A 23,375-nucleotide genomic window follows, 5' to 3' on the forward strand; every position below is an offset into this window, starting at 1 on the left:
GGGTCCTAGGTAGCTGGCAATATTACACCGAATATCAAAATAGATGAATTTGACTTCCGATCATGGACAGAGACAGACCACAGGGTATTAAAATACACTTAACGAAAATTATGAATTTACACAGTTTTGGTGAAAGATATCGTGTTATTTTTAAGTAAAACTGAAGGATAGGAAGGAACTACTAGTGTAATTATAATTTATAATTATAATTTAACAAAAATTTTGAAAATGAGACGATATATTTCTTACACTGTCTTACCGATAGATCCGCTGTCGATAGTCGGGTCACAATTGGCTAATTCGGTCGCAGGTATAATATTTAATGTAAACTGATTCAAAACAGATCGTAACGTGTGCCTAAGGACAATAACAAAACAGTAACTGATGTTGCAACAAACTGTTGACTGTTAGCGTGGAAAAGAATTGGAAGCTGTTACCAAAAGAAAAGTGTCCATGAATGAAGGCGTGGTGGGATGACAACGTGAATCATTGTTGTTGCTTTCTTGTTGCTTGATTCACAGATTTACATCAATATCGCAAACCACAGATAGGTGGCACAATCGCGCGAAATACACCCGCTGCTAGCACACGCATGCCTCTCTGCACCTAAACACGCCACACATGTGCATGCAATCTGGGAGTACTTCAATTTTAATTTGATTTTGCACCCAGATACAAGTTGTACACTTGCGCATCGACGCTGTGACCTTCGCAGGATTGGGTCTCGTCTCGTGTCTTCTGCACCGCTTTCATTGTCAGTGTCAAGAAGAAAAATCAATGGAGGACTTGACACCATTAACCAACCTTCAACAGGTAGAAAATACATACATATACGAGTATGTATACATTTTGCATGCATTTATATGGGAATTTTTCCATTTTCAGTTGATTTTCATTCCGTTAATTATGATTTCTTACAGTTTTAGTTCCAATAATTCCACAATAACTACTGTGCATTCCCAATATTTTGTGATTTATTATCCGTAAGTGAAAAAATGTTATTTCATGCATATCTTTATTAATGCTGTACGTTTTATTGTGCAAGTCGGTGGTGGTGCAAGGTCCGGTGAAGATAAGAGGATATAACCACCAAGCACCTTTTATTTAAGATGATTTATGCTTTGTTTGCTGTTCTTTATGGTGCACAAACAAAGCTTAGTTTAATTATGAGGGAGATGTTAGAAAAAGCAGCCCCCAAACGTCTAGCGATAAAGTTGTAGACCTGGAAAGATACAAGTACTTACTTCACCCACTTTTACTATATCTAAATCTATTGTGTATCTAAATCTCTGCTAGAATAGACCTTTTGTTAAGTGCTTGTTATATACTTTTAAGCTTTAGACCGCACAAGCCACACAAGAGTGGACTATCTTCTGTTTTGAACTCTTATAAAATCACACCTCGCTTGTAATATACTTCTTCGGAAGTATTAAATTTCGCTTAGTGACAGAAATTGTACGAGAAACTTACTGCTGTATCAACATTGAGAAAAATATGGGTGGATATTTGATAACTTGTTTGGATATATATTATATAATTGTGGTATTCTGATGCATAGTATTATGATCGGTGGCGAGCTTGATGATATGTAGGTCTTATCGCGCCCTCTGTAGAGCTTGTTTTTGTGTTTTCGAGCTTGGGAGCTATACGAAAGTGAGTCACTGGACTCGAAAATTTGATATCGATTTGTGGATGTATGGATGGGACGGAGGCTTGCGTTACATTTAAATGTTTTTATATCAGGTCGAACTTCGAGTCGAGTCAAGTCCAAGGCTACGGCTGAGTGTCTGACTATCTGCTTCCTCTGCCTCGAAATTTTCCACTCCCTCCGCTGCGTGGGACTGGGACACGCTTCTGTCTGTCTGCACTATCAGAAATTTGTTATTACTCGTATGCACGCATTGGAAATCGGGGACTAGTGGAAAAACTGAGTCAGCGGAAAATTTTACAAGTCGAAAAGCGGGCATCGTTAGCGCATAGAGGTTCAGTGCGATCTGTGCGGCCGCGGAGAATACATGTACACATCTATTCCCAGTCGCTCTTAATTGATCAAAGCATCAATTCGTACATCTCTTTTAGATTCCGATTGCGGAGGGTGCGGCACGCAAGAAAAAGATGACGGAACGCCAACCGTTGCTGCTCCAAAGCGATGCATCGGACTATGAGGCTAGCCGGGGACCAGCACGACCGGCCCGCAGCTCGCCGCCTGACAACACTCTCGTTAATGTCCACAGCGAGGACAGCATAGCAGGTAAGTGCGTTTTGAAGGTGCAATGGTTCGAATAAAGAGTTCACCCCCACAGTGCATGCGGCAGCCTCGGCCTCGGGATCCGGAGACGAAGATCAGGCGGCTGTGGACAAGGGCAGCTATAATCCCTCTCTCCATCGCACCCTGGAACATCCGACATCCAACTCGGAGACACTGGTGCATCTGCTGAAGGGAAACATTGGCACTGGCATTCTGGCCATGCCGGACGCCTTCAAGAATGCTGGTCTCTATGTGGGTCTCTTTGGCACGCTAATTATGGGAGCCATTTGCACGCACTGCATGCACATGCTGGTCAACTGCTCCCACGAGCTGTGCCGGCGGCTGCAGCAGCCGGCCCTGGACTTTTCAGATGTGGCCTACTGCAGCTTCGAGACGGGACCGTTGGGTCTGCGGCGATACTCTCTACTGGCCAGGCGGATCGTTACCACGTTTCTGTTCATCACACAGATTGGGTTCTGCTGCGTGTACTTTCTGTTTGTGGCGCTGAACATCAAGGATGTGATGGATCACTACTATAAGATCAATGTGCACATATATTTGTTGATTATGCTGATGCCTATGATTGTGCTGAATCTGGTGCGGAACCTCAAGTATCTGACTCCCGTTTCCCTCATTGCGGCGCTACTCACGGTGGCCGGACTGGCCATAACCTTCTCGTACATGCTGCACGATCTGCCCGACGTGCACACGGTCAAGCCGATAGGCACATGGGCCACGCTGCCCCTCTATTTTGGAACAGCCATCTACGCCTTTGAGGGCATCGGTGTGGTGCTGCCGCTTGAGAACAATATGCGAACACCCGACGACTTTGGCGGTACCAGGGGCGTTCTCAACACGGGCATGGTAATCGTCGCCTGTCTGTACACATCTGTGGGCTTCTTTGGCTACCTGAAGTACGGCGAAGACGTCAAGGGCAGCATTACACTTAATCTGCCGCAAGGCGATGCGTGAGTTGAAAAACTTTCCATTCACAATTCCTTCATTACACACATCTCTTATACTCTTAATCTTTCAGCCTCTCGCAGCTGGTGCGACTTACCATGGCCGTGGCCATCTTCCTCTCGTATACGCTTCAGTTTTATGTGCCCGTGAATATTGTAGAGCCGTTCGTTCGCAGCCATTTTGACACTACGCGGGCCAAGGACTTGGCAGCGACTATCCTACGAACAGTGCTGGTCACTTTTACTTGTACGTATATATAGAAATCTTTTCTTGATGGTTCCCCTTCTAATATTTTCTGTTTATTCCTTACACAGTTCTGTTGGCCACCTGCATTCCCAATCTGGGCTCTATTATTTCGTTGGTGGGAGCCGTCAGCAGCTCTGCATTGGCTCTCATTGCGCCGCCCATTATTGAAATTATTACGTACTATCATGTGGGCTATGGCCGCTACAATTGGATGCTATGGAAGGACTTCCTTATCCTGATCTTTGGACTATGTGGCTTTGTCTTTGGCACTTGGGCAAGCCTGGCTCAAATTTTAAACGATAGAACTCATTAAACAGGGAAAAGTTTGTGCGAATTTACAAATGTCGAAGGCTTTACGTAGCAGTCGCGAACTCTACGAATATTTATATAATTAGGTTGTTTGACCCCTTTTTTAAAACGTGCATCGGGCACAGTGGCGGTGCTCAAATTTTGTTTTATTTATTTTTTGTCCACGAATCAGTTGCAATTCTGTGTTATCCATTAGCTACAATTCTTGTACCAGACAATAACTAGCATTTTAAGTATACAATTTTACATATATGTAGTTTTTTCTTAATATAGTTTTACAGTTTAAAGGAGGATTTTATTCGAGGACCGCGCCGCGCACAATGCCAAAAGTGATTTTTTCTCGTAGTATTCTTAAATAAATTATTGTTTAGATTTAACTATGGATCCGCAGTAGTCTAGGCCGGATCGGTGTAGATCTTTCCAAAACAACGGCTAAGAATTTACCAGAAACGAACTTTATCTATAGCTTAACCACATACTTTTATCGTTATTATATACTATATAAAGGGTCCCCCCAATCTTCTGTATATACATATGTATTCGGTGTATCCACAAAATGTTCTTTAATTGTTCATGCAGTAACAAAAGACAATAATTAATGTAATGTTTATAAAAACCAATATCACGACTGTTCTTTCATATCTCTACCACAGTACAGGAACGCGAACAGCCACTGTTTGTGGGTTAACCAGTCTCAAGGGCCTCCCGGAGAGTAAAACCAATCGCTGAAGCTGGGGCTGACGTCTGAGCTGCTTACTGAGACGTGCCGGTGCCTGGTCGATAGGTTGCACCTCTTCTGCATCCGGATCGGGTGTAAAGTCCTGCGGCTCATCAGCGCTGGGCAGCTGCTCCACTTGGTCGGTTGGTGGGGGGCCATAAGTTAGATCCGGGGATCCATAGGTCTGGTCGGGCACTCCCTCCTCGAAGGGTATCTCTGGTTTGAGCTCGTCGGCGGATGGGTAGGGTGCCGCCTGCTGTTTTTGTATCCGCTTGGTTGATCTAGCTGGCTGAGCTCCAATCATCCCAAGAGCCAGCATCAGGACCAGCAAGGAACATACATTCTTGGCGTAACTGCACATGGTACTTCTAGTAATGATTTCGATTTGGAAGACAACCAAACTGTTGAACAACTATTCGATGATTTGATAATTTTGTGCTGGAAACTTGCCTATTTATATGCTGGGACTAGGGCTACGTGGTTCGATTGGTTAATTTTTGGATACTAAGACCTGGTCATATGGTTAATGGTTAATCATTGATGGCCCTTGTATGAGGTAGGTCTGTCGGTCATGTCACGTTGCAGGTCCCCTAAACGGGAAGTCAATCAAGGCAATTAATTTCAGTGTCAATGTTAAGTTGCACATAAAATATACAAGCTATAATTATTCGAGCAAAAACCATCAAAAAAACTTTCAATTAACAACTGGAATCCTTTAAAAAAGATTTGTTTGATTGTGAGCCAAGAACATTTTCCATACTAAATGTATTCAATTAGCAGCCCCAGACAAAAATTTGAACTAGAGTTCTTCCAGCAGAAAATGTATGCACTTGCGCTTATAATTCCCAAGTCTTTTTTCTCCGGTATGGCCGTATATAAACGCATTGCCCGTCGAATATTAGCGTGTTGTTTGGAAGGAGAGCAAGTTAGCACTCCCCTAGACAAGGATGGAACACATAAACGAGCGGCTGGCACAAGACAAAGCCGTTCACCAGTTTTTTTACAGAGCTATACTTCTAATTAAATTAAATTAATTATTGTAGTGCCATTTATTTCATTAAAATTTAAGTTTTTCATGCTGTTTTATAATTTACACCTAATAAATAGCTATATTCAATTGCAATGTCATTTATTTCATAAAAATAAAATTGATCAGTGACTGAAAAAAGTTATACAAAGCTTTACCAAATTTTGTTTAAGTCCAATATTTAATAGTTATAGTAAATTTGATAAAAAAAGAATTTCTCGCAATTCATGAGCAATGCAATGCAAAGTTTACCAACATTTCCATTAGATTGTTCATGAATACAGCGATATTCTTCTACATTTTTGTTGGTTATTTGGTCAATATTTGTCTAAATTAAGGAACAATGCAATTCAAGTAAGAAATAACTTGCACTTGATCCATTGTATTGTCCATTAATTCAGGCGATATTCATTTGCCAAGTGATCTGCCACATCTTCCATGCAGTTTTCTGGTATTTGTCACTAGAGGAGCCTTCGCACAGGCTGTACTCGGCATATACGAGAAGAAGGTCTGCTGCAGATTGGTGTAGTTTTTGGTGCGTAGATAGTTCATGGCCCGCCAGCAGAGGCGCGTCCGTTCCATGACTATCTCGTTGACGTGATCCTTGAAGCAGGCCTGAAACTTCTGTGCTCTTGCCATGAAAAGGTCATAATGTGCATTGCTAATGTCATGCTTCTCCCTGGTTTTCGAGTGTCCCATTAAAACAGTGTACAGCTCATGGTGCATCTCCGACAAATTCCTCATTTTCTGCCTCGTATCACCCAGCTCGGACATCGTCGCCACCGTATAGCGCTTGCCGTAGCGCCGCCTTATCCATTCTCGTAGCTCCGGCACCTGATGACCATTGTATAGAGTAGCCAGGACGAGTTTCTTGTTCTTTTTGAGTATCTTAAAGGCATCCGAAAGCATGCGGTCCATAAAAACCTCATCATCGGGATCGAAATGACTTTTTCCCTCGTAACTGAGACGCTCCCTTGGTTCCGGGCAGAATTTAAAGGCCGCCAGACTTCTTTCATAGATTCTCCTTACACATTGGTTGACGGCATCGTTTATATGCCACCGTTTCACTATAATTGGCTCCTTTATTTCCTTGGCATCATCCTCTTGAAGAGCTTTTAGCACGGCGCCACCAATGCACTTTCCAGCATCCAAAGACATCTGGCTGTATCTGCCAAACAGTCCTATATAGTCGAATATATAGGGCGCATGCAGCTTGGGTGCTTGGAAATAGTTCCCCTTTGTGGTGGTTCTCTCCTTAGTGGGTCGCCTACAATCTTGCCCCCCGCTGAGCCGCAGCATTTGGTCACAGCTGCCGTCCAACTTCGGCCAAGGCTTACAATACTCTTCCCCCGCATTGTCCAGGACCATAACGGGAAGGGGTGCCGGACCCAGTAGCCGGCAGGCGGAGCATCCGATTTGCCGAAACGCTGGCACGCCGGGACTCCAGCGATTATTACCAAACTTTTGGATGTATCGATCCACATCGAGCTGCAGTTGCTTAGCAATACGTTGTCTCGTTAGCTATATAATGGGCAAGGATGATATATGTACATATGTATATGTGGAGAACCTTTCCACTCACCAACTTTCGCTCTTGGTCCACGTCAAGCATGGCCAGGCATTGCTTACGCTGCCTATCCACATACGCATACCGCTCCAGCGAACGACTCTCCTGATGATATTTACACATACTCTGGCGATCTGCTTCAGGACCCTGCCGAACCTCGTCTATTCTATCGAAGAGCTTTACAATCTCTTGGCTAATTACGGATTTGACAATACGCCTGGACGGATGGAATTCGTAGTCGGCAAACCAGCGGTAATCCGGGTCTTCAGAGTCCTTTGATTCGTTCGGAATGCCCGCCTCGTAGGGGAGCGGTGTTGAATGGAAATATTTACGTTTTCGCTTGGGTCTTCGTTGCTTTTCAAAGTAGGGTAGTATTTTAGTACCCTGCTTGATGTTTTCTTTGCGTTTTTTTTCGTTGGGATACGGCTTTGAAGGACCTGTCTTTAAACGATTCTCGGGAATCGGAAGTATTTTCTCCAACGCCTCAATAGTCGCCGGCATATCCAAGTACGCGATGGCCGACAGAACGATCTGTTCATTAAGTGTGTACTTCTTATGCGGGCAGTCCGATTGGTACTCCATCGTATACAGAAAATATAGAAACGCCAAATTGTCACCCTGACTGAGCTCAATTATCTTGTTCAAGCGGCAACAATCGAACTGGACACAAATGCCCAGGCGAAGCAGGCAATCGTGCACCCGGTGCGTGGTCTCCTCCTCCAGGTCCTGTTTCAGTTCAGTCTCTAGATCGCTGGCCGCCTTGATCTGTGCCAGCGACAAGCCCCGATGCCAAGGCGCGACAGGGAGTTCAGCCCCAAGTATCCCCATATCAAAAATACACAAAAATTCACAAAAAAAACCAGAAGGAAAACAAATATTGAACGAAAATTTGTGTCATAGATGAAGTCTAGAGGATAATTTCGTAATATATGTATACTTTATATTCCATCAGCTTTTATTTGTCAATAGTGCTTAGGGGCATGGGGCATACCATTGCCACACGGCCCAGTCGACGCAACCCCCAGTCTTGGGATCGAATCCTTGCTGCTGGCATTCCTCGAGCACGGCGTTGCCAGAGCTGTCGCAGACCCAGTAGTGGGTGGGATCCCAGAAGTCTCTTGTAACAAGTCCAGCACGACCAGTGCAGTCGGGTTTGCCATCGCCATCGGGATTGCAGATAGATGCGGCGTAGGACACTCCCACAAACAGGGCCAGGCACAGGAAAACTAGAGCTGTGTTGAAGGGATCTCCATCAGTTTCTGGTATTCCCTGGTTAGGCTCTCGGCTTCGACTTACCGGATTTCATTTTGGTATAACAGACAAATGCTTCTCTTCTGTATGTTCTTCCCCAATGATGTTACGCTGTCTTATATAGTCCGGAGTGGTCTCATTCTGGAACAGTTATCGGCCCGGACTTATGCCACACACTCTCACATCTAGATAAATTATATTTTGGTGGTAACATGGAATCGCTTAAAAATAATCGTGCCATGTATAATGCCATATCTTTGACTTTGATTTCGGCTCGTGCCCCCAAAAGTTTCGGTTGACGCCATCGGTAGATATAGGAAGAGTCTCCATGGAAGGTTCTTCATGGCAATGATACTACAACTACAAAAAGCCTTCTAAAGATTTTTTCTACAGATTTGGGTACCCCTCTTATCATTTTTGCACAAAGTTTACACGAAGTACATGCAAGAGATTTCATGTTACTGCCAAAATATGATTTACACCGACAAGAGAGAGAGAGAGAGAGATAGAAATAGTAACGGGATCTCTCCCGACTATATGACAGCGTATCTTCATTGGGGAAGAGCCCACAGTGGATTCGCCTGCTCAACCAAAATGAAAGCAGATCTTGAGTTCCTGGACCTGGACTTATTAATGACTGTCTCTTTTTTTTATGATTTAGTTACACTCAACCGTGTTTATTGTATTGCCCTTGTTTTTCGATTGTACAACAAATGATCTAATATTATTTGAAATATTAGCACATACCGTACATAGGTATTGTTATGGCCTATATTCTAACTTTTTGTCGCATTATAAGTTCATATATTAGACAAAAAATCTCATAAATAAGAATGATGTATTAATTCTCCCAGAAAAAGTTAATCTAACGTTGACTCGTCTGCGAAACTCTGATTATTTGCAGTACAGTATTACGCTGCCTATCCACATACGCATACCGCTCCAGCGAACGACTCTCCTGATGATATTTACACATACTCTGGCGATCTGCTTCAGGACCCTGCCGAACCTCGTCTATTCTATCGAAGAGCTTTACAATCTCTTGGCTAATTACGGATTTGACAATACGCCTGGACGGATGGAATTCGTAGTCGGCAAACCAGCGGTAATCCGGGTCTTCAGAGTCCTTTGATTCGTTCGGAATGCCCGCCTCGTAGGGGAGCGGTGTTGAATGGAAATATTTACGTTTTCGCTTGGGTCTTCGTTGCTTTTCAAAGTAGGGTAGTATTTTAGTACCCTGCTTGATGTTTTCTTTGCGTTTTTTTTCGTTGGGATACGGCTTTGAAGGACCTGTCTTTAAACGATTCTCGGGAATCGGAAGTATTTTCTCCAACGCCTCAATAGTCGCCGGCATATCCCAGTACGCGATGGCCGACAGAACGATCTGTTCATTAAGTGTGTACTTCTTATGCGGGCAGTCCGATTGGTACATCGTAAACAGAAAATATAGAAACGCCAAATTGTCACCCTGACTGAGCTCAATTATCTTGTTCAAGCGGCAACAATCGAACTGGACACAAATGCCCAGGCGAAGCAGGCAATCGTGCACCCGGTGCGTGGTCTCCTCCTCCAGGTCCTGTTTCAGTTCAGTCTCTAGATCGCTGGCCGCCTTGATCTGTGCCAGCGACAAGCCCCGATGCCAAGGCGCGACAGGGAGTTCAGCCCCAAGTATCCCCATATCAAAAATACACAAAAATTCACAAAACGAGGGGGAACGTTGTGAGTTGCTGCGGACACCGCAACTCTACGGTTATACCCGATACTAAGTCAGAATGCTCTCCTCCGGCAGACGCCGCTAATATTAAACGACACGACAAAGAGTGCGTGCGAGAGAGACAGAAAATCAGTCTGAGCGTGACGTCGGGCGCTGCGTATCCACTGCAAATTGATTTGTTCCTATTGGCTATAAAAATGATCTGATCTGATCCAGATTCAGCAATCTGATAGATATGGTCATTATCTATGTGTTCGGTCAAACTCCTTTAAGGAACAAGTATTCAAATGACCCTCGTAAAATAGAGAGCCTACGCTCACTTTTTGTATTTACTCACCATAATTGTACTAAATTCACCACTGTATTCTCTCTCTTATGCCCAGTACTCAAGCACTAAAATTTGTAATAAATAGTTATTCCCTAATACTCAACTGGATCGATCGACTTTTCTCTTTCTTGTATAGACTTTGATTCGTTTGCAGAAAAAACTAACACACCCCCATCCGTGAATTAACATTAATGCGGAAAACGCTCCGTGTACAAACATTTTGGCGCCCAACGTGGGGCATGTGTGTTATGTTAATTCTTCTGTGAACAATTAAACTAATCGCAATCTACAAAGGCAACAATTACAACATTCGCTCGTCTCGCAGCTGCAATCGAAAGTTTCGAAAACCGTATCAGAATTGTTCGTCTAGATCGCGGGATCGTTGTCCTCGCCTTGCTCTCGCCGTTCTCGCTTAATTTTATCATTCGCTTGTCACCCACAACGCATTCAACGGCGCTTGCATTCTCGGTTCGTTCGCTTTGCAGCTACCTGCTTTGGTCCATCGATCAACGCATTCTTTCTATTAGAATTCCACCGCTTCACTTTCGTTTTGCTTTCGTTGCCGCTGCTGGAACTTTTGCTTTTGCTTTCACCGTTGGTTTTGTGCTCTAGCTGCTGCTGCTTGCTGCGTTTTTTTGTTGTTGTTATTTTTGGAAGCTCTAGTTCTGTGTCAGCGTAATTACACTACACAACAAAATGACGACGCTCGAAGACTTAAAACGCCAACGGAGCAATATAAAACGAAATATAACTCGGATCAAATCTGTGGTAGATGCTAAATCGGAAACCCCGATATTCAATGATGAGCTTCGCTATCGGTTGAACATCTTAGAAACGTATTTCAAGAATGTTTTAAATGTCCAAGCTAATATTGAAGACCTTAGTCCGAATGCTGAAGGACGGGTAGATTTGGAGGATACATACATAGCAATCAAGCTAGCCATAAGGGAAAAAATGGGAGGAGATCTGAACGCCAGCATTGTTGCGCCGGACTACCACCCACCGCCAGTGAAGTCATCGTTACCAAGGTTGTCGCTACCCACTTTCGACGGAACATATGCAAACTATAAGAATTTTATTCACTCGTTCGAGCAAATTGTTGTGCGTGAGTCTGGATTGTCTAATATAGAAAAGTTTAATTAAACCTGCCTAACGGGGCCGGCATTAGATACAATTCACGCATTCCAGGTTACAAGCGAAAACTATCCGAAGGCCCTAGCAAAACTCAAAGGCCGTTTTGATAATCCTACTCTTATATTTTTAGAAGGTATTGAGGCATTGTTTGCACTACAACCTGTGGAAAGGTCAAACAGTCAGCAGCTTCACAGCCTAGTGGATAAGGCATCCGCTATATTAAGCTCACTGGAGTCCATCGGCAAACCTGAGAATATTGTTCACGCTATGGTTATATATATTATAATGGAAAAGTGTGATCAGCAAACTCGGAACAAGTGGAAGGATTTGCAGGACTACAAAACTCTGCCAACCTGGCTAGCATGCACACAGCTTTTGGAACGCCACTGTCAGTTTCTCCATTCGTCTGGAAACTCGGCTGCTACTTCGTCACAACGAAAGGCTGAATCCAATAAGTCAAATCGTCATTCTAATCACCAAATAAACTCGTCGTTTGCTATCACTAATCCGTCTTGTACACTTTGTTCTAGTTCTGGCCATAAGATCTCTAATTGCGCTCAGTTCAAGGCTATGAACAGCAACCAACGGTACGACAATGCAAAACGCCTCGGTCTCTGCATCAATTGTCTTGGAAATGGTCATAGAGTGGCGCAATGTTCATCGACTCATCGTTGCCGATCCTGTAATCGGAATCATCATTCATCTTTGCATCACTCTCAGCCGCAACAGCCACCCCAATCACCAGCAGGACAATCTTCAACTACTGAACCGGTACTCCAACCAGCGCAACCCTCCTGGCAAACAGCTCATCAAGCTGCTTCACATTCTCATATGGAGATCGCAGCAGATGATCAAATTTTGTTGGCAACAGCTATGGTTTTGGTAAAGGATGCCACAGGTGAATACAAACTCGGTAGAGCGTTGCTTGATTCATGCTCTCAGGTTAATTTTGTAACCGAAACCTTTGCACAAAAGCTTCGCCTTCGTCGTGAAAAACACCACATTGGAATTCGCAGTATAGGAGACTCCCTTACTAGTTTGAAGGCTCGTACGACTACCTCTATTAAGTCACGTACTTCCGGCTATCAGCTCACTCTCCAGCTTGGAATCACATCCCATATTGCCTACCAGCCAGATAGTGAGATCGACATATCGAATTGGAACCTACCAGCTAACACTCCATTGGCTGACGAATCGTTCTATAGGACTAAACGTATTGATTTGTTACTGGGGACCGAAGCCTTCTATGGAGCTCTAGCTGTTGGCCAGATTCGCATTGGTCCAAATCTTCCCACTTTGCAGAAGACTCTTTTTGGTTGGGTTGTTGCTGGGAGGTACCAGCGGCAATATAACAGACAGCCACCATTGTGCTTGGCGACTGTAGAAGAGTCGATCGACAAGAATTTGCAGCAATTATGGAAAGTGGACTCATTTGTCGATCCAAGCGCTAGAATGCTCCCAAATCATCGTCGCTGTGAGGACCATTTCAGGGACACAACACATCAGGATGCCAGTGGGCGGATTGTCGTTCGCTTGCCATTTCAAGAAGATCCAAGTTGTCTTGGAAGTTCCTTCGATACAGCTCGAACTCGATTTTTTGCCATTGAGAGACGTCTCGCTCGTCTACCGGAAATTCGCTCGCAGTATATCTCGTTCATGCAGGAATATGAAAGTCTCGGCCATATGTCCCTCGTACTGAATCCTAACTTGGAAGAACCGCATTATTATATACCCCACCATTTCGTTCTGAAACCAAGCAGTACCTCGACGAAGCTCAGAGTTGTCTTTGACGCCTCTTGCCGTACAACATCTCAAAGGTCACTTAACGATCTACTTTTAGTCGGCCCTACCATTCAGGATGAGTTGTACTTGCAATTGCTGCGGTTCCGCATGCATAGGTTCGGCATCACAGCCGACGTCACAAAAATGTACAGGCAGGTACTTGTGAGTGAGAAGGATAGAAAATTCCAGTACATTTTGTGGCGAGCATCTCCAAATACGGATCTTCAAACCTACCAACTCAATACAGTGACATATGGGACTGCGTCTGCCCCATTTCTCGCAACTCGTAGTTTGCATTACTTGGCTGAGGATTGTAAGGATGCATGGCCATTAGGGGCTGCTGCTGTTAAAACTGCATTTTATGTTGATGACCTTTTGTGTGGGGCTGGTGATATAGATACACTCTTCAAACTAAAAACTGAAATCACATCAACTCTCGCTCGTGGTCAGTTTCCATTATGCAAGTGGCATTCAAATCATCCAGGCGTGATGGAAGACGAATCTACCAAGGAATTAAACATTTCAGAAAACTCAGTCAGCAGCACACTCGGCTTAACTTGGCATCAACGAAGAGATGCATTTAGTTTCACATTTAATCCAAGGGAAGTCTATCCCACTACCACAAAACGAATAATTTTGTCTACTGCGTCGTCGTAATTCGATCCAATCGGTCTGCTATCACCGTTAGTCATTGTCTCTAAGATCATTATTCAGGAGTTGTGGCTTTTGAAACTCGACTGGGACGAGTCTGTCCCCCAGAATTTAAGCCACGCATGGAGCAAGTGTTTGGAATCGCTGAATTCACTGTCGTCACTAGCGGTACCTCGTTTTTGTTTGCAGCCTGATACTAGGAGCATTCAAATACATGGATTTTGCGACGCATCGCTTCGGGAATACGGCTGCTGTGTTTATGTGCGCACGGAGAATTCGCTTGGACAGGTCACAGTGAAATTGTTCACTTCTAAGTCTAGAGTAGCACCAGTGAAGAAACAGTCTCTTCCGAAGCTTGAACTATGCGGCGCACATCTACTTTCTCAGTTGTATAACAAAGTCAAGGCCATATTCAGTAAACACACTATCACATCTTATTTTTGGAGCGACTCACAGCTCGTATTGCATTGGTTGCAACAACACTCAGTCACCTTATCGACCTTTGTTGGAAATCGAGTGTCCGATATTCAGGATTTAACGTCTGATGGAAAATGGCGCTATGTGCCAACACATCAAAACCCTGCTGATATTCTGTCGCGAGGCTGTAACGTGAGCGAGTTGATTAAGTCTCCATGGTTTTCGGGTCCTACGTTTCTAGTCGAAGATTCACTAAGCTGGCCCGCCACTGGTGGAAAACTTGATATTGACATGGACGTGGTTAACTCGGAGAATCGGAAAAGTTTGTTTGCTGCCGTACATGAGACAAATAATATCCTCAACATCGTCGATAATATCAGCTCGTACACTCACAGTCTGCGTCTCATTGCTTGGATGATTAGGTTCATAAGGAGATGTCGGAAGCAATCGACGTTTACCACAACCTCACCGACGCCAGATGAACTTCGTTTTGCTTCACATTGCCTTATTTGGAACATTCAACAAACTCATTTTGTAGAGGACATCCGTTTACTTCAGAAGCAAAAACCATTAAAAAGCAGCTTAAAGTTTCTTACTCCCTTTTTAGAAGTCGTGAACGGATTCGAACTTATCAGGGTTGGTGGACGTTTGGAATACTCAGATCTACAAGACGGTCAAAAACATCCGTTGCTGCTGCCTAGTCAGTCCAAATTTGTATGGAACTATATTCGCCATTTGCATCTTCGGAACTATCACGCTGGACCTAAAGCCCTAGTCGCTCTCATTCGTTTGGAGTATTGGATCGTTAACGCCAGAGACTTGGCACGTAGAATTGTTCGCTCCTGTGTACACTGCGTTCGCTACAGACCGAAGCTGCTACAACAACTCATGGGCTCATTACCGCCTACGCGACTCGCTCCGGCTCGACCCTTTGAACGCTGTGGAGTTGACTTTTGTGGACCCATCAACACATATCTACGCATTCGAGGAAAGGGACCTACAAAAGCATACATAACCGTGTTCGTTTGCCTTCTCACCAGGGCCGTTCACATCGAAGTAGTCTCTGATTTGTCAACAAAGGCGTTCTTAAACGCATTGAAACGGATGGGAGGTCGTCGCAAGCTGCCGAAAGACATCTTCTGCGATAATGCCACTAACTTTGTAGGGGCATCGAATCAACTGCAGGAACTAAAAAAGTTTATGTTCTTAAAGCAGACCCAAGATGAAATCTATAAATTTTGCGCATCTGACTTTATTAATTGCCATTTTATTCCCCCCAGGGCACCTCATTTCGGAGGCCTTTGGGAAGCGGCAGTCAAGAGTGCAAAGGGGCTGTTAAATCGTACGCTGGCCAACACCAGGTTCACCTTCGAAGAGTTGAGCACTGTCGTCGTCGAGATAGAATCGATCCTCAACTCGCGCCCGCTATCGCCGCTTTCGTCAGACCCAAATGACTATAGCACTCTCACGGCTGGTCATCTCTTGGTTGGCGAATCATTGCGATCACTACCTGAAAGGTCCCTCGAGAATATCAAGCTGTCAAGTATGGACCGCTACGATGCGATTACGGCCGTCAAGCAACGGTTTTGGAAGCAATGGTCTGCTGACTATGTCAACGAATTGCGATCGCGCACGAAGTGGACAGCACCCTCAACGAACCTCACCGAGGGCACGTTGGTCATCATCCATGAGGACAACCTGCCACCGCTACGCTGGAAACTAGGCCGAGTGCAGTCTACTGTGCTTGGGAAGGATGGACTTGTACGGGTGGTGCACCTCCGCACTGCAAATGGAACATGTTGCAGGCCAATACACAAGTTGGCAATTCTTCCGGTGGTTTGAAAGCAGTCCTTTCAACGGGGCCGGGATGTTCGGTCAAACTCCTTTAAGGAACAAGTATTCAAATGACCCTCGTAAAATAGAGAGCCTACGCTCACTTTTTGTATTTACTCACCATAATTGTACTAAATTCACCACTGTATTCTCTCTCTTATGCCCAGTACTCAAGCACTAAGATTTGTAATAAATAGTTATTCCCTAATACTCAACTGGATCGATCGACTTTTCTCTTTCTTGTATAGACTTTGATTCGTTTGCAGAAAAAACTAACACACCCCCATCCGTGAATTAACATTAATGCGGAAAACGCTCCGTGTACAAACACTATGATTCTGCGTTTTTAATTTTCTTGAATGTGCAATATTGTGGATGCAACAGATTTTCGTCCTTTGTGTGGGCGGAAGGGGGTGGGGCGAAATTTTGAGATATACGTTTTATAGTGAGATCTAACAGGAGTGCGGATACCAAATTTGGTTACTCTAGCCTTAATAGTCTCTGAGATTTGTGAATATCCCCAGATTTTCGTCCTTTGCGGGGGCGGAAGGGGTTGTGGCGAAATTTTGAAACAAACTCGTCTCGGTCCGATATGTTAGGAGTGTGGATACCAAATTTGGTTGCTCTAGCTTTTATAGTCTCTGAGATCTAGGCGCTAATGTTTTACTCTAAGCAAAGCCGGCTATGCTACGTGTGTGTTAGAAAGAGACAGGGCGAGAAAAAATGAAATTGTTTTCTTGATGCTGGCTATAATAATAATACGATCCAATTCAGATTCTGCAGTCTAAAAGATATGGTCATTCTCTACGATTCTGCGTTTTTGGTTTTCTCATATCTTTAAAATTGTGGATGCCACAGATTTTCGTCTTTTGTGGGGGCGGAAGTGGGCGGGGCAAAGTTTTGAAATATTCTTGTAGCAGTGACATATCACAGAAGTCTGGATCCAAAACATCGTTGCTCTAGCTCTTATAGTCTTTGAGCACTAGGCGCTGAAGGGGACGGACAGACGGACGGACGGACAGACAGACAGGGCTCAATCGACTCGGCTATTGATGCTGATCAAGAATATATATACTCTATGGGGTCGGAAACGATTCCATCTGGACGTTACACACATCCACTTTTACCACAAATCTAATATACCCCAATACTCATTTTGAGTATCGGGTATAACCAGAAGGAAAACAAATATTGAACGAAAATTTGTGTCATAGATGAAGTCTAGAGGATAATTTCGTAATATATGTATACTTTATATTCCATCAGCTTTTATTTGTCAATAGTGCTTAGGGGCATGGGGCATACCATTGCCACACGGCCCAGTCGACGCAACCCCCAGTCTTGGGATCGAATCCTTGCTGCTGGCATTCCTCGAGCACGGCGTTGCCAGAGCTGTCGCAGACCCAGTAGTGGGTGGGATCCCAGAAGTCTCTTGTAACAAGTCCAGCACGACCAGTGCAGTCGGGTTTGCCATCGCCATCGGGATTGCAGATAGATGCGGCGTAGGACACTCCCACAAACAGGGCCAGGCACAGGAAAACTAGAGCTGTGTTGAAGGGATCTCCATCAGTTTCTGGTATTCCCTGGTTAGGCTCTCGGCTTCGACTTACCGGATTTCATTTTGGTATAACAGACAAATGCTTCTCTTCTGTATGTTCTTCCCCAATGATGTTACGCTGTCTTATATAGTCCGGAGTGGTCTCATTCTGGAACAGTTATCGGCCCGGACTTATGCCACACACACTCACATCTAGATAAATTATATTTTGGTGGTAACATGGAATCGCTTAAAAATAATCGTGCCATGTATAATGCCATATCTTTGACTTTGATTTCGGCTCGTGCCCCCAAAAGTTTCGGTTGACGCCATCGGTAGATATAGGAAGAGTCTCCATGGAAGGTTCTTCATGGCAATGATACTACAACTACAAAAAGCCTTCTAAAGATTTTTTCTACAGATTTGGGTACCCCTCTTATCATTTTTGCACAAAGTTTACACGAAGTACATGCAAGAGATTTCATGTTACTGCCAAAATATGATTTACACCGACAAGAGAGAGAGAGAGAGAGATAGAAATAGTAACGGGATCTCTCCCGACTATATGACAGCGTATCTTCATTGGGGAAGAGCCCACAGTGGATTCGCCTGCTCAACCAAAATGAAAGCAGATCTTGAGTTCCTGGACCTGGACTTATTAATGACTGTCTCTTTTTTTTATGATTTAGTTACACTCAACCGTGTTTATTGTATTGCCCTTGTTTTTCGATTGTACAACAAATGATCTAATATTATTTGAAATATTAGCACATACCGTACATAGGTATTGTTATGGCCTATATTCTAACTTTTTGTCGCATTATAAGTTCATATATTAGACAAAAGTTCTCATAAATAAGAATGATGTATTAATTCTCCCAGAAAAAGTTAATCTAACGTTGACTCGTCTGCGAAACTCTGATTATTTGCAGTACATGTGCGAAGTGAACCCATAGATACACTATCTCATTTTATAGATTTGCTTTGCTCAACTTTATTTTAGTACAATTACAAGTACAAGTACAAGTACAAGTACAAGTACAAGTACAAGTACTACAAGACCCAAACCTCAATTAAACAAGGAAAATTTTTATAGTATTCTTTTTTGTAATAATTATCCGATCTGTGAGGTGGTAGTGATCAATAGCACCATTTAGAGAGCTCTATTGTAAAAATGTTGGTGGCAAAAATACGATCTAATAGTGATGGTTAGGAAGTGATTGAATAGTTCTCGAATCTGTTCTGTTGTTACATTCCAATAATTAATATTGTTCTCGATTTTGGAATAATGTGCTTTAACAAGACGATGGGTTAATCGACTTAAAATCAAAGGCCATCATTTTATAGTTTTGTATACATATTTTATTTTTTCATTGATGTTTAAGGGCATGGTGAATACCAGCTCCACTGCGACCAGTCGACGCAATCCTTGCTGACGGGATCGTATCCTTTCTGTTCGCAAAGCACAACCTGGGGCTCACCAGCTTCTGCGCACAACCAGTAACGGGTTGGATCCCAGTTGTTACGGAATCTTTCTCCAATATTTCCAGTTTGGCAGGTTGGCTTTCCATTGCCATCAGGATCGCAGTCACTAGCGCCATAGACCGCAGCCACGAACACTGCCAGGAACAGGAAAACTAGAGCTGCAGTATAAAGAATTTTCAATAAGTTTTGTATTTTTTTAGATTACATTTCCACAAACACCTACCCGCTTTCATGTTGAATGATATTCGTACGAATGTGAGTTAGAACTGCAAATGTTCTACATTTTATAGTCGAGCCTCCCCACTTGATACGTGTTCTATTATCTGAGTGTGGCCCACTCCTTGATAAATTCTATTTTGGGTGCATGTATGTACACACATATTTATTCTGGTAGCATTGAAAACTAATCACACAGTGTAGCGCTACCGGCATTTGAATCTCGGATGTGGTACCCGGTCCCCGATTGACGCAGTCGGGCGATATGTATGCATATGTGTGAGGGGAGTTTAGCAAGGTCAGTTAGGATCCACCACTGCCAACTGTCTCAAACACTTAAAAACTGCCGATAATTCTCAGGGAATAAAGGGGTATACTTCTGAAGCAATTATTTTGGTAAGGAATTATTATGATTATTAATATTATTACAAGGTTTTCTAGCAATTCGACGAAGGTATTGATATTTTTTACCGACCAGTAGGACCCCTGGATGATCCCTGTACGTCAGGGGTTTTGAAATGGTATGCTCTTTGGTGGGTCGTTTTTTTCACTGTTGCCACTATTGAGATCTCCTTCTATCAAAGACTATAAAATAGACTAAGTATTTATTTTTTTACTGGATTTTTCCAAAGACTGCGTGTTGTTGGATTCTAGGCCCAACATCACGAAAAACCCCGCCATAGAACAGCTTTTTAGTGCCTCATCCAATTTCTTGGTAGTTGTATAGTCTTTGCGTCTATAGAGTGCAGGGCATTCCCATAAAATGTATTCCGGTGTTGCGTGGTCCAAAAGACCTCCCCTTGGCCAGTGCTGTTGTATTGTAATTTTCTGATCATTTCCGATCTGTGTCCTAAAGTATCAGTATTATACTCTTCTAGGGGAATTAGTCAAACTATATTCTGTATATTGGAAATGAGTGTGGCTCCTACTCCTTTGGCTGTTGATAGAAGATTCTTGCCGCCCTGTGGGGGGCAGGTCCGTGCCGCTCCGTCTTGTATGGTGGGGACCGGGGTTTTCCCCCTTACAAGAACTCCAAAATAATATCTAAAGTCAGTAGTCTCTTAGAAACTAATGTCGTATCTGTCACAGATCCGATCCAATCAGTGTTTGTTGTGGCCATATGTTGAATAGAAATTTAAAGTAAATTATTACTGGGAATGGAGACGGGGGCGCCGTTGGTGGTGCGGTCGGACGACGGGCAAGGACAGCAAACCATCGTGATACGCCTGATGCAGCCGACACCGGGCGCCAACGGACAGACACAGTGCATGCCCATATCCGTGCATGCTATTCCTCTGTATATCATGCCACAGCCGCAGCAGCAGCAGCAGCCGCAGCAGCAACAGCAACAGTCGCTGGTGGATCAAAAATCGCTTTCCAGTCATCGGAACCAACGTTATTCAACGAGAGTGCAGTCAGAGGGACAATTTCAGAGGGAGGCCAGGACGCCGGAAGATTTTTCAGTCCCCCCAGGCAAAGTGGGTGGCCGGTCCAACGGCAACCAGAGGTGTAGACAAGTGTGCTATAAAGTGGAGTACATGCTATGTCCAGAAGATGCCTTATATTGTCAGCCAACGGAGCCCAATGCTGGCAATCAGTTCGGTGATGTACGCGGCGAAGCTCCCTGTTGCAATCAGTACTGTATGGATTATCAGGACTCCCAGGCGGAAAAGGAGTTCACATACGCAATGGAAAACATACCAAGGAAATGTGGAAAATGTCGATGCGGCCCTTCGACTGCACAGGTGGGGACAATCCCAGGCAAGAGCGAAGATGTCCAATGGGCTCAAAATATTGCTCAGACAAGCCGTGAAGAAAATACCGAAAATTATGATCAAATGGAGCAGAAGACCGCAGATGGCTACCGAAGGGATCAGAAGACCGAAGATAGCTACCGAAGGGATCAGAAGACCGAAAAGGGCTACCGAAGGGATCAGAAGACCGAAGCTGGCTACCGAAGAGATCAGAGTACTAATACAAATGCTCAGGAGTGCCCAGACTCCCCGAATCTTGAGTACATCAAGACGCTCTGTGAGACGCTGGGTCGAGCTATGGTTGCCTGTGCCACAGCGGCAGCGGAGGCTGCGGAGGGCAGGGGCAGGGTGTCTGCCAATCTGGGTCTGTCCGCCAGCAACTGGGCAACCGCGCCCAGCTTGCTAATGCAACAGACACCGATAAGAGCGGAAAAACCGGCATGCTGTTTAGACAGCCAGATGAGTATTACGGTGGAAAACATCAACCCGGAGATAGCCAACAAGCGAGGAGCGGCTCATGCAGATGCTGTGGCTGAAAAGCTCAAACAGACGGCAGAGAACAGCTCAGTAGAATCCTTAGGAGCCTTAGGAGCCATAGGATCCCAGAGTTCAATGGACAGCCCCGGGAAAAGATCGTCGTACACCTTAAGATCGATACAGCAGACGCTTGACGTGTCACATTCGAAATTCCGGGACATGCATCATAGCTCGAAAGGGGCTCCAGTCAACAAAGACTCCAAACATTCGTCAGGATTTTCGGATGACAGTGCTAAGAAGAGGAAGAGCACACCCCGTGTCTCTACCCAGACTCCAAAATCTTCAGTCAGTGCTAGTGAACGAAAGAGTTGTGGCTCAGCCTGTGCTTCGGAAGGGAAGAGCTCTGCCCGTGGCTCAGCCACTACGTCGGAACGGAAGAGTGAACGACCTGCATCAAGTGCAACGGAAGGGAAGAGCTCTGCCCGTGGCTCAGACAGTGCTACGGAAAAGAAGAAGAGTTCTCCAAGGGGCTCGAATCAGAGTGTTCTATCTATTGCTAAGCAAAGGAAGAAGAGCTCTCCCAGTGGCTCGAATCAGGGTATCCTATCTTCAGGTATTTCTAGGGAAAAGAACAGTTCTCCTCGTTGCTCAGACGGTGGCAGAGCAATTCGGAGTCCAAGATCTTCAGTCAGCGCTAGCGAACGAAAGAGTTGTGGCCCAGCCTGTGCTTCGGAAGGGAAGAGCTCTGCCCGTGGCTCAGCCCCTACGTCGGAACGGAAGAGTGAACGACCTGCATCAAGTGCTACGGAAGGGAGGAGCTCTGCCCGTGGCTCAGACAGTGCTACGGAAAAGAAGAAGAGTTCTCCAAGGGGCTCGAATCAGAGTGTTCTATCTATTGCTAAGCAAAGGAAGAAGAGCTCTCCCAGTGGCTCGAATCAGAGTGTTCTATCTATTGCTAAGGAAAGGAAGAAGAGTTCACCCCGTGGCTCGAATCAGAGTGTTCAATCTTCAGGTATTGCTAAGGAAAAGAACAGTTCTCCTCGTGGCTCAGACAGTGCCGTAGCAGTTCGGAGTACAAGATCCTCATTCAGTGCTACCGAACGAAAGAGTTGTGGCTCAGCCTGTGCTTCGGAAGGGAAGAGCTCTGCCCGCGGCTCAGCCACTACGTCGGAACGGAAGAGTGAACGACCTGCAGCAAGTGCAACGGAAGGGAAGAGTTCTCGCCGTGGCTCAGCCGCTACTACGGAACGGAAGAATTCTCGCCGCGGTTCGAGTCAAAGTACAGGTAGTTCTGCCAAACGGAATTCTTCAGCCAGCAGCAGAAAAGGGTCTTCAGGGGCCAAGCCAGGCGGCATCCGCTGTCCTACCAGCTGCCCCCAAAGCACCCTAGTGATGTCACAAGCCAGAAAGGTGAAGACGTCTTCGCCATCCCCAGATAAACGGAGAGATTTCATAACTTCGGTGAATAAATCGCAGAGATCTATGACTTTGAAGCCCCTGAAATGTTGTACAGCATGCAAGTACATCAACTACTGCTGCTGTAATAGAGCACCAAGTCCTCCGAAACCATTGGGTAATTGCTGTAAAAAGGTTGGCTGCCCACCATGGTATTGTTAATAGTTTCTATAAACGGAATTCTGGAATATACATACTAGAAATAAACAAAATGACAAAAATCTATATTTGTTGAATATATTTAAAAGCATTATGGATAGTCT

At 44.6% G+C, this 23,375-nt stretch overlaps 7 protein-coding genes and 1 non-coding gene across 12 annotated transcripts; 4 read left to right on the top strand and 4 right to left on the bottom strand.

Annotated features, from left to right (window-relative positions):
- Positions 1-246: 246 nt before the first annotated feature.
- On the top strand, positions 247-4,386 carry LOC108162193 (proton-coupled amino acid transporter 1). Of its 4 annotated transcripts, none has more exons than XM_017296796.2 (6): positions 247-310; positions 522-813; positions 2,080-2,251; positions 2,304-3,216; positions 3,285-3,457; positions 3,526-4,386. In XM_017296796.2, exons 2-6 carry the CDS (start codon positions 778-780, stop codon positions 3,768-3,770), a joined length of 1,539 nt encoding a protein of 512 aa, XP_017152285.1. In that variant the 5' UTR covers positions 247-310; positions 522-777; the 3' UTR covers positions 3,771-4,386. The 4 variants fall into 4 exon arrangements, with proteins under 4 accessions (XP_017152285.1, XP_017152286.1, XP_017152287.1 ...); XM_017296798.2 differs by lacking the exon at positions 247-310 and adding an exon at positions 921-983 and having other exon boundaries at positions 325-813; XM_017296797.2 differs by lacking the exon at positions 247-310 and having other exon boundaries at positions 324-813; positions 2,316-3,216.
- On the bottom strand, positions 4,387-5,568 carry LOC108162200. The gene has a single exon (XM_017296811.2). It carries the CDS (start codon positions 4,843-4,845, stop codon positions 4,411-4,413), a length of 435 nt encoding a protein of 144 aa, XP_017152300.1. The 5' UTR covers positions 4,846-5,568; the 3' UTR covers positions 4,387-4,410.
- LOC117189208 lies at positions 5,388-5,484 on the top strand. Its single transcript, XR_004473264.1, has one exon. It is a non-coding gene; the product is annotated as a U6atac minor spliceosomal RNA (small nuclear RNA).
- Positions 5,569-5,611: 43 nt separating the features above from the next.
- On the bottom strand, positions 5,612-10,032 carry LOC108161188. Of its 2 annotated transcripts, XM_033393873.1 has the most exons (3): positions 9,250-10,032; positions 7,094-7,145; positions 5,612-7,032 (listed from the first exon to the last, which is right to left on the bottom strand). In XM_033393873.1, the coding sequence occupies exons 1-3, from the start codon at positions 10,005-10,007 to the stop codon at positions 5,920-5,922; spliced, it is 1,923 nt and encodes a 640-aa protein (XP_033249764.1). In that variant the 5' UTR covers positions 10,008-10,032; the 3' UTR covers positions 5,612-5,919. The 2 variants fall into 2 exon arrangements, with proteins under 2 accessions (XP_033249764.1, XP_017150898.1); XM_017295409.2 differs by lacking the exon at positions 9,250-10,032 and having other exon boundaries at positions 5,615-7,032; positions 7,094-7,932.
- Positions 7,997-8,485, bottom strand: LOC108164172. The gene is made up of 2 exons (XM_017299788.2): positions 8,375-8,485; positions 7,997-8,310 (listed from the first exon to the last, which is right to left on the bottom strand). Exons 1-2 carry the CDS (start codon positions 8,382-8,384, stop codon positions 8,051-8,053), a joined length of 270 nt encoding a protein of 89 aa, XP_017155277.1. The 5' UTR covers positions 8,385-8,485; the 3' UTR covers positions 7,997-8,050.
- A 541-nt stretch (positions 10,033-10,573) lies between the features above and the next one.
- Positions 10,574-16,283, top strand: LOC117188882. Its single transcript, XM_033393410.1, has 2 exons — positions 10,574-12,403; positions 12,481-16,283. Exons 1-2 carry the CDS (start codon positions 12,395-12,397, stop codon positions 13,942-13,944), a joined length of 1,473 nt encoding a protein of 490 aa, XP_033249301.1. The 5' UTR covers positions 10,574-12,394; the 3' UTR covers positions 13,945-16,283.
- A 2,781-nt stretch (positions 16,284-19,064) lies between these two features.
- LOC108163501 lies at positions 19,065-19,541 on the bottom strand. Its single transcript, XM_017298826.2, has 2 exons — positions 19,434-19,541; positions 19,065-19,368 (listed from the first exon to the last, which is right to left on the bottom strand). Exons 1-2 carry the CDS (start codon positions 19,441-19,443, stop codon positions 19,106-19,108), a joined length of 273 nt encoding a protein of 90 aa, XP_017154315.1. The 5' UTR covers positions 19,444-19,541; the 3' UTR covers positions 19,065-19,105.
- A 960-nt stretch (positions 19,542-20,501) lies between these two features.
- On the top strand, positions 20,502-23,337 carry LOC117188780. The gene is made up of 2 exons (XM_033393145.1): positions 20,502-22,254; positions 22,540-23,337. Exons 1-2 carry the CDS (start codon positions 20,584-20,586, stop codon positions 23,272-23,274), a joined length of 2,406 nt encoding a protein of 801 aa, XP_033249036.1. The 5' UTR covers positions 20,502-20,583; the 3' UTR covers positions 23,275-23,337.
- Positions 23,338-23,375: the final 38 nt, after the last annotated feature.

This window comes from Drosophila miranda, chromosome 4 (genome assembly GCF_003369915.1).
Source record: "Drosophila miranda strain MSH22 chromosome 4, D.miranda_PacBio2.1, whole genome shotgun sequence".
Taxonomy (NCBI): domain Eukaryota; kingdom Metazoa; phylum Arthropoda; class Insecta; order Diptera; family Drosophilidae; genus Drosophila; species Drosophila miranda.

Bases quoted from the DNA above. Each gene is read 5' to 3' on its own strand.
- LOC108162193 (XM_017296796.2), top strand. From the start codon at position 778: ATGGAGGACTTGACACCATTAACCAACCTTCAACAG. The intron at 3,217-3,284 runs GTGAGTTGAAAA...TTAATCTTTCAG, and splicing joins AATCTGCCGCAAGGCGATGC to CCTCTCGCAGCTGGTGCGAC. The intron at 3,458-3,525 runs GTACGTATATAT...TTCCTTACACAG, and splicing joins AGTGCTGGTCACTTTTACTT to TTCTGTTGGCCACCTGCATT.
- LOC108162200 (XM_017296811.2), bottom strand. From the start codon at position 4,845: ATGTGCAGTTACGCCAAGAATGTATGTTCCTTGCTGGTCCTGATGCTG.
- LOC108161188 (XM_017295409.2), bottom strand. From the start codon at position 7,906: ATGGGGATACTTGGGGCTGAACTCCCTGTCGCGCCTTGGCATCGGGGC. The intron at 7,033-7,093 runs GTGAGTGGAAAG...CCCATTATATAG, and splicing joins TGGACCAAGAGCGAAAGTTG to CTAACGAGACAACGTATTGC.
- LOC117188780 (XM_033393145.1), top strand. From the start codon at position 20,584: ATGGAGACGGGGGCGCCGTTGGTGGTGCGGTCGGACGACGGGCAAGGA. The intron at 22,255-22,539 runs GGTATCCTATCT...GGCTCGAATCAG, and splicing joins CTCCCAGTGGCTCGAATCAG to AGTGTTCTATCTATTGCTAA.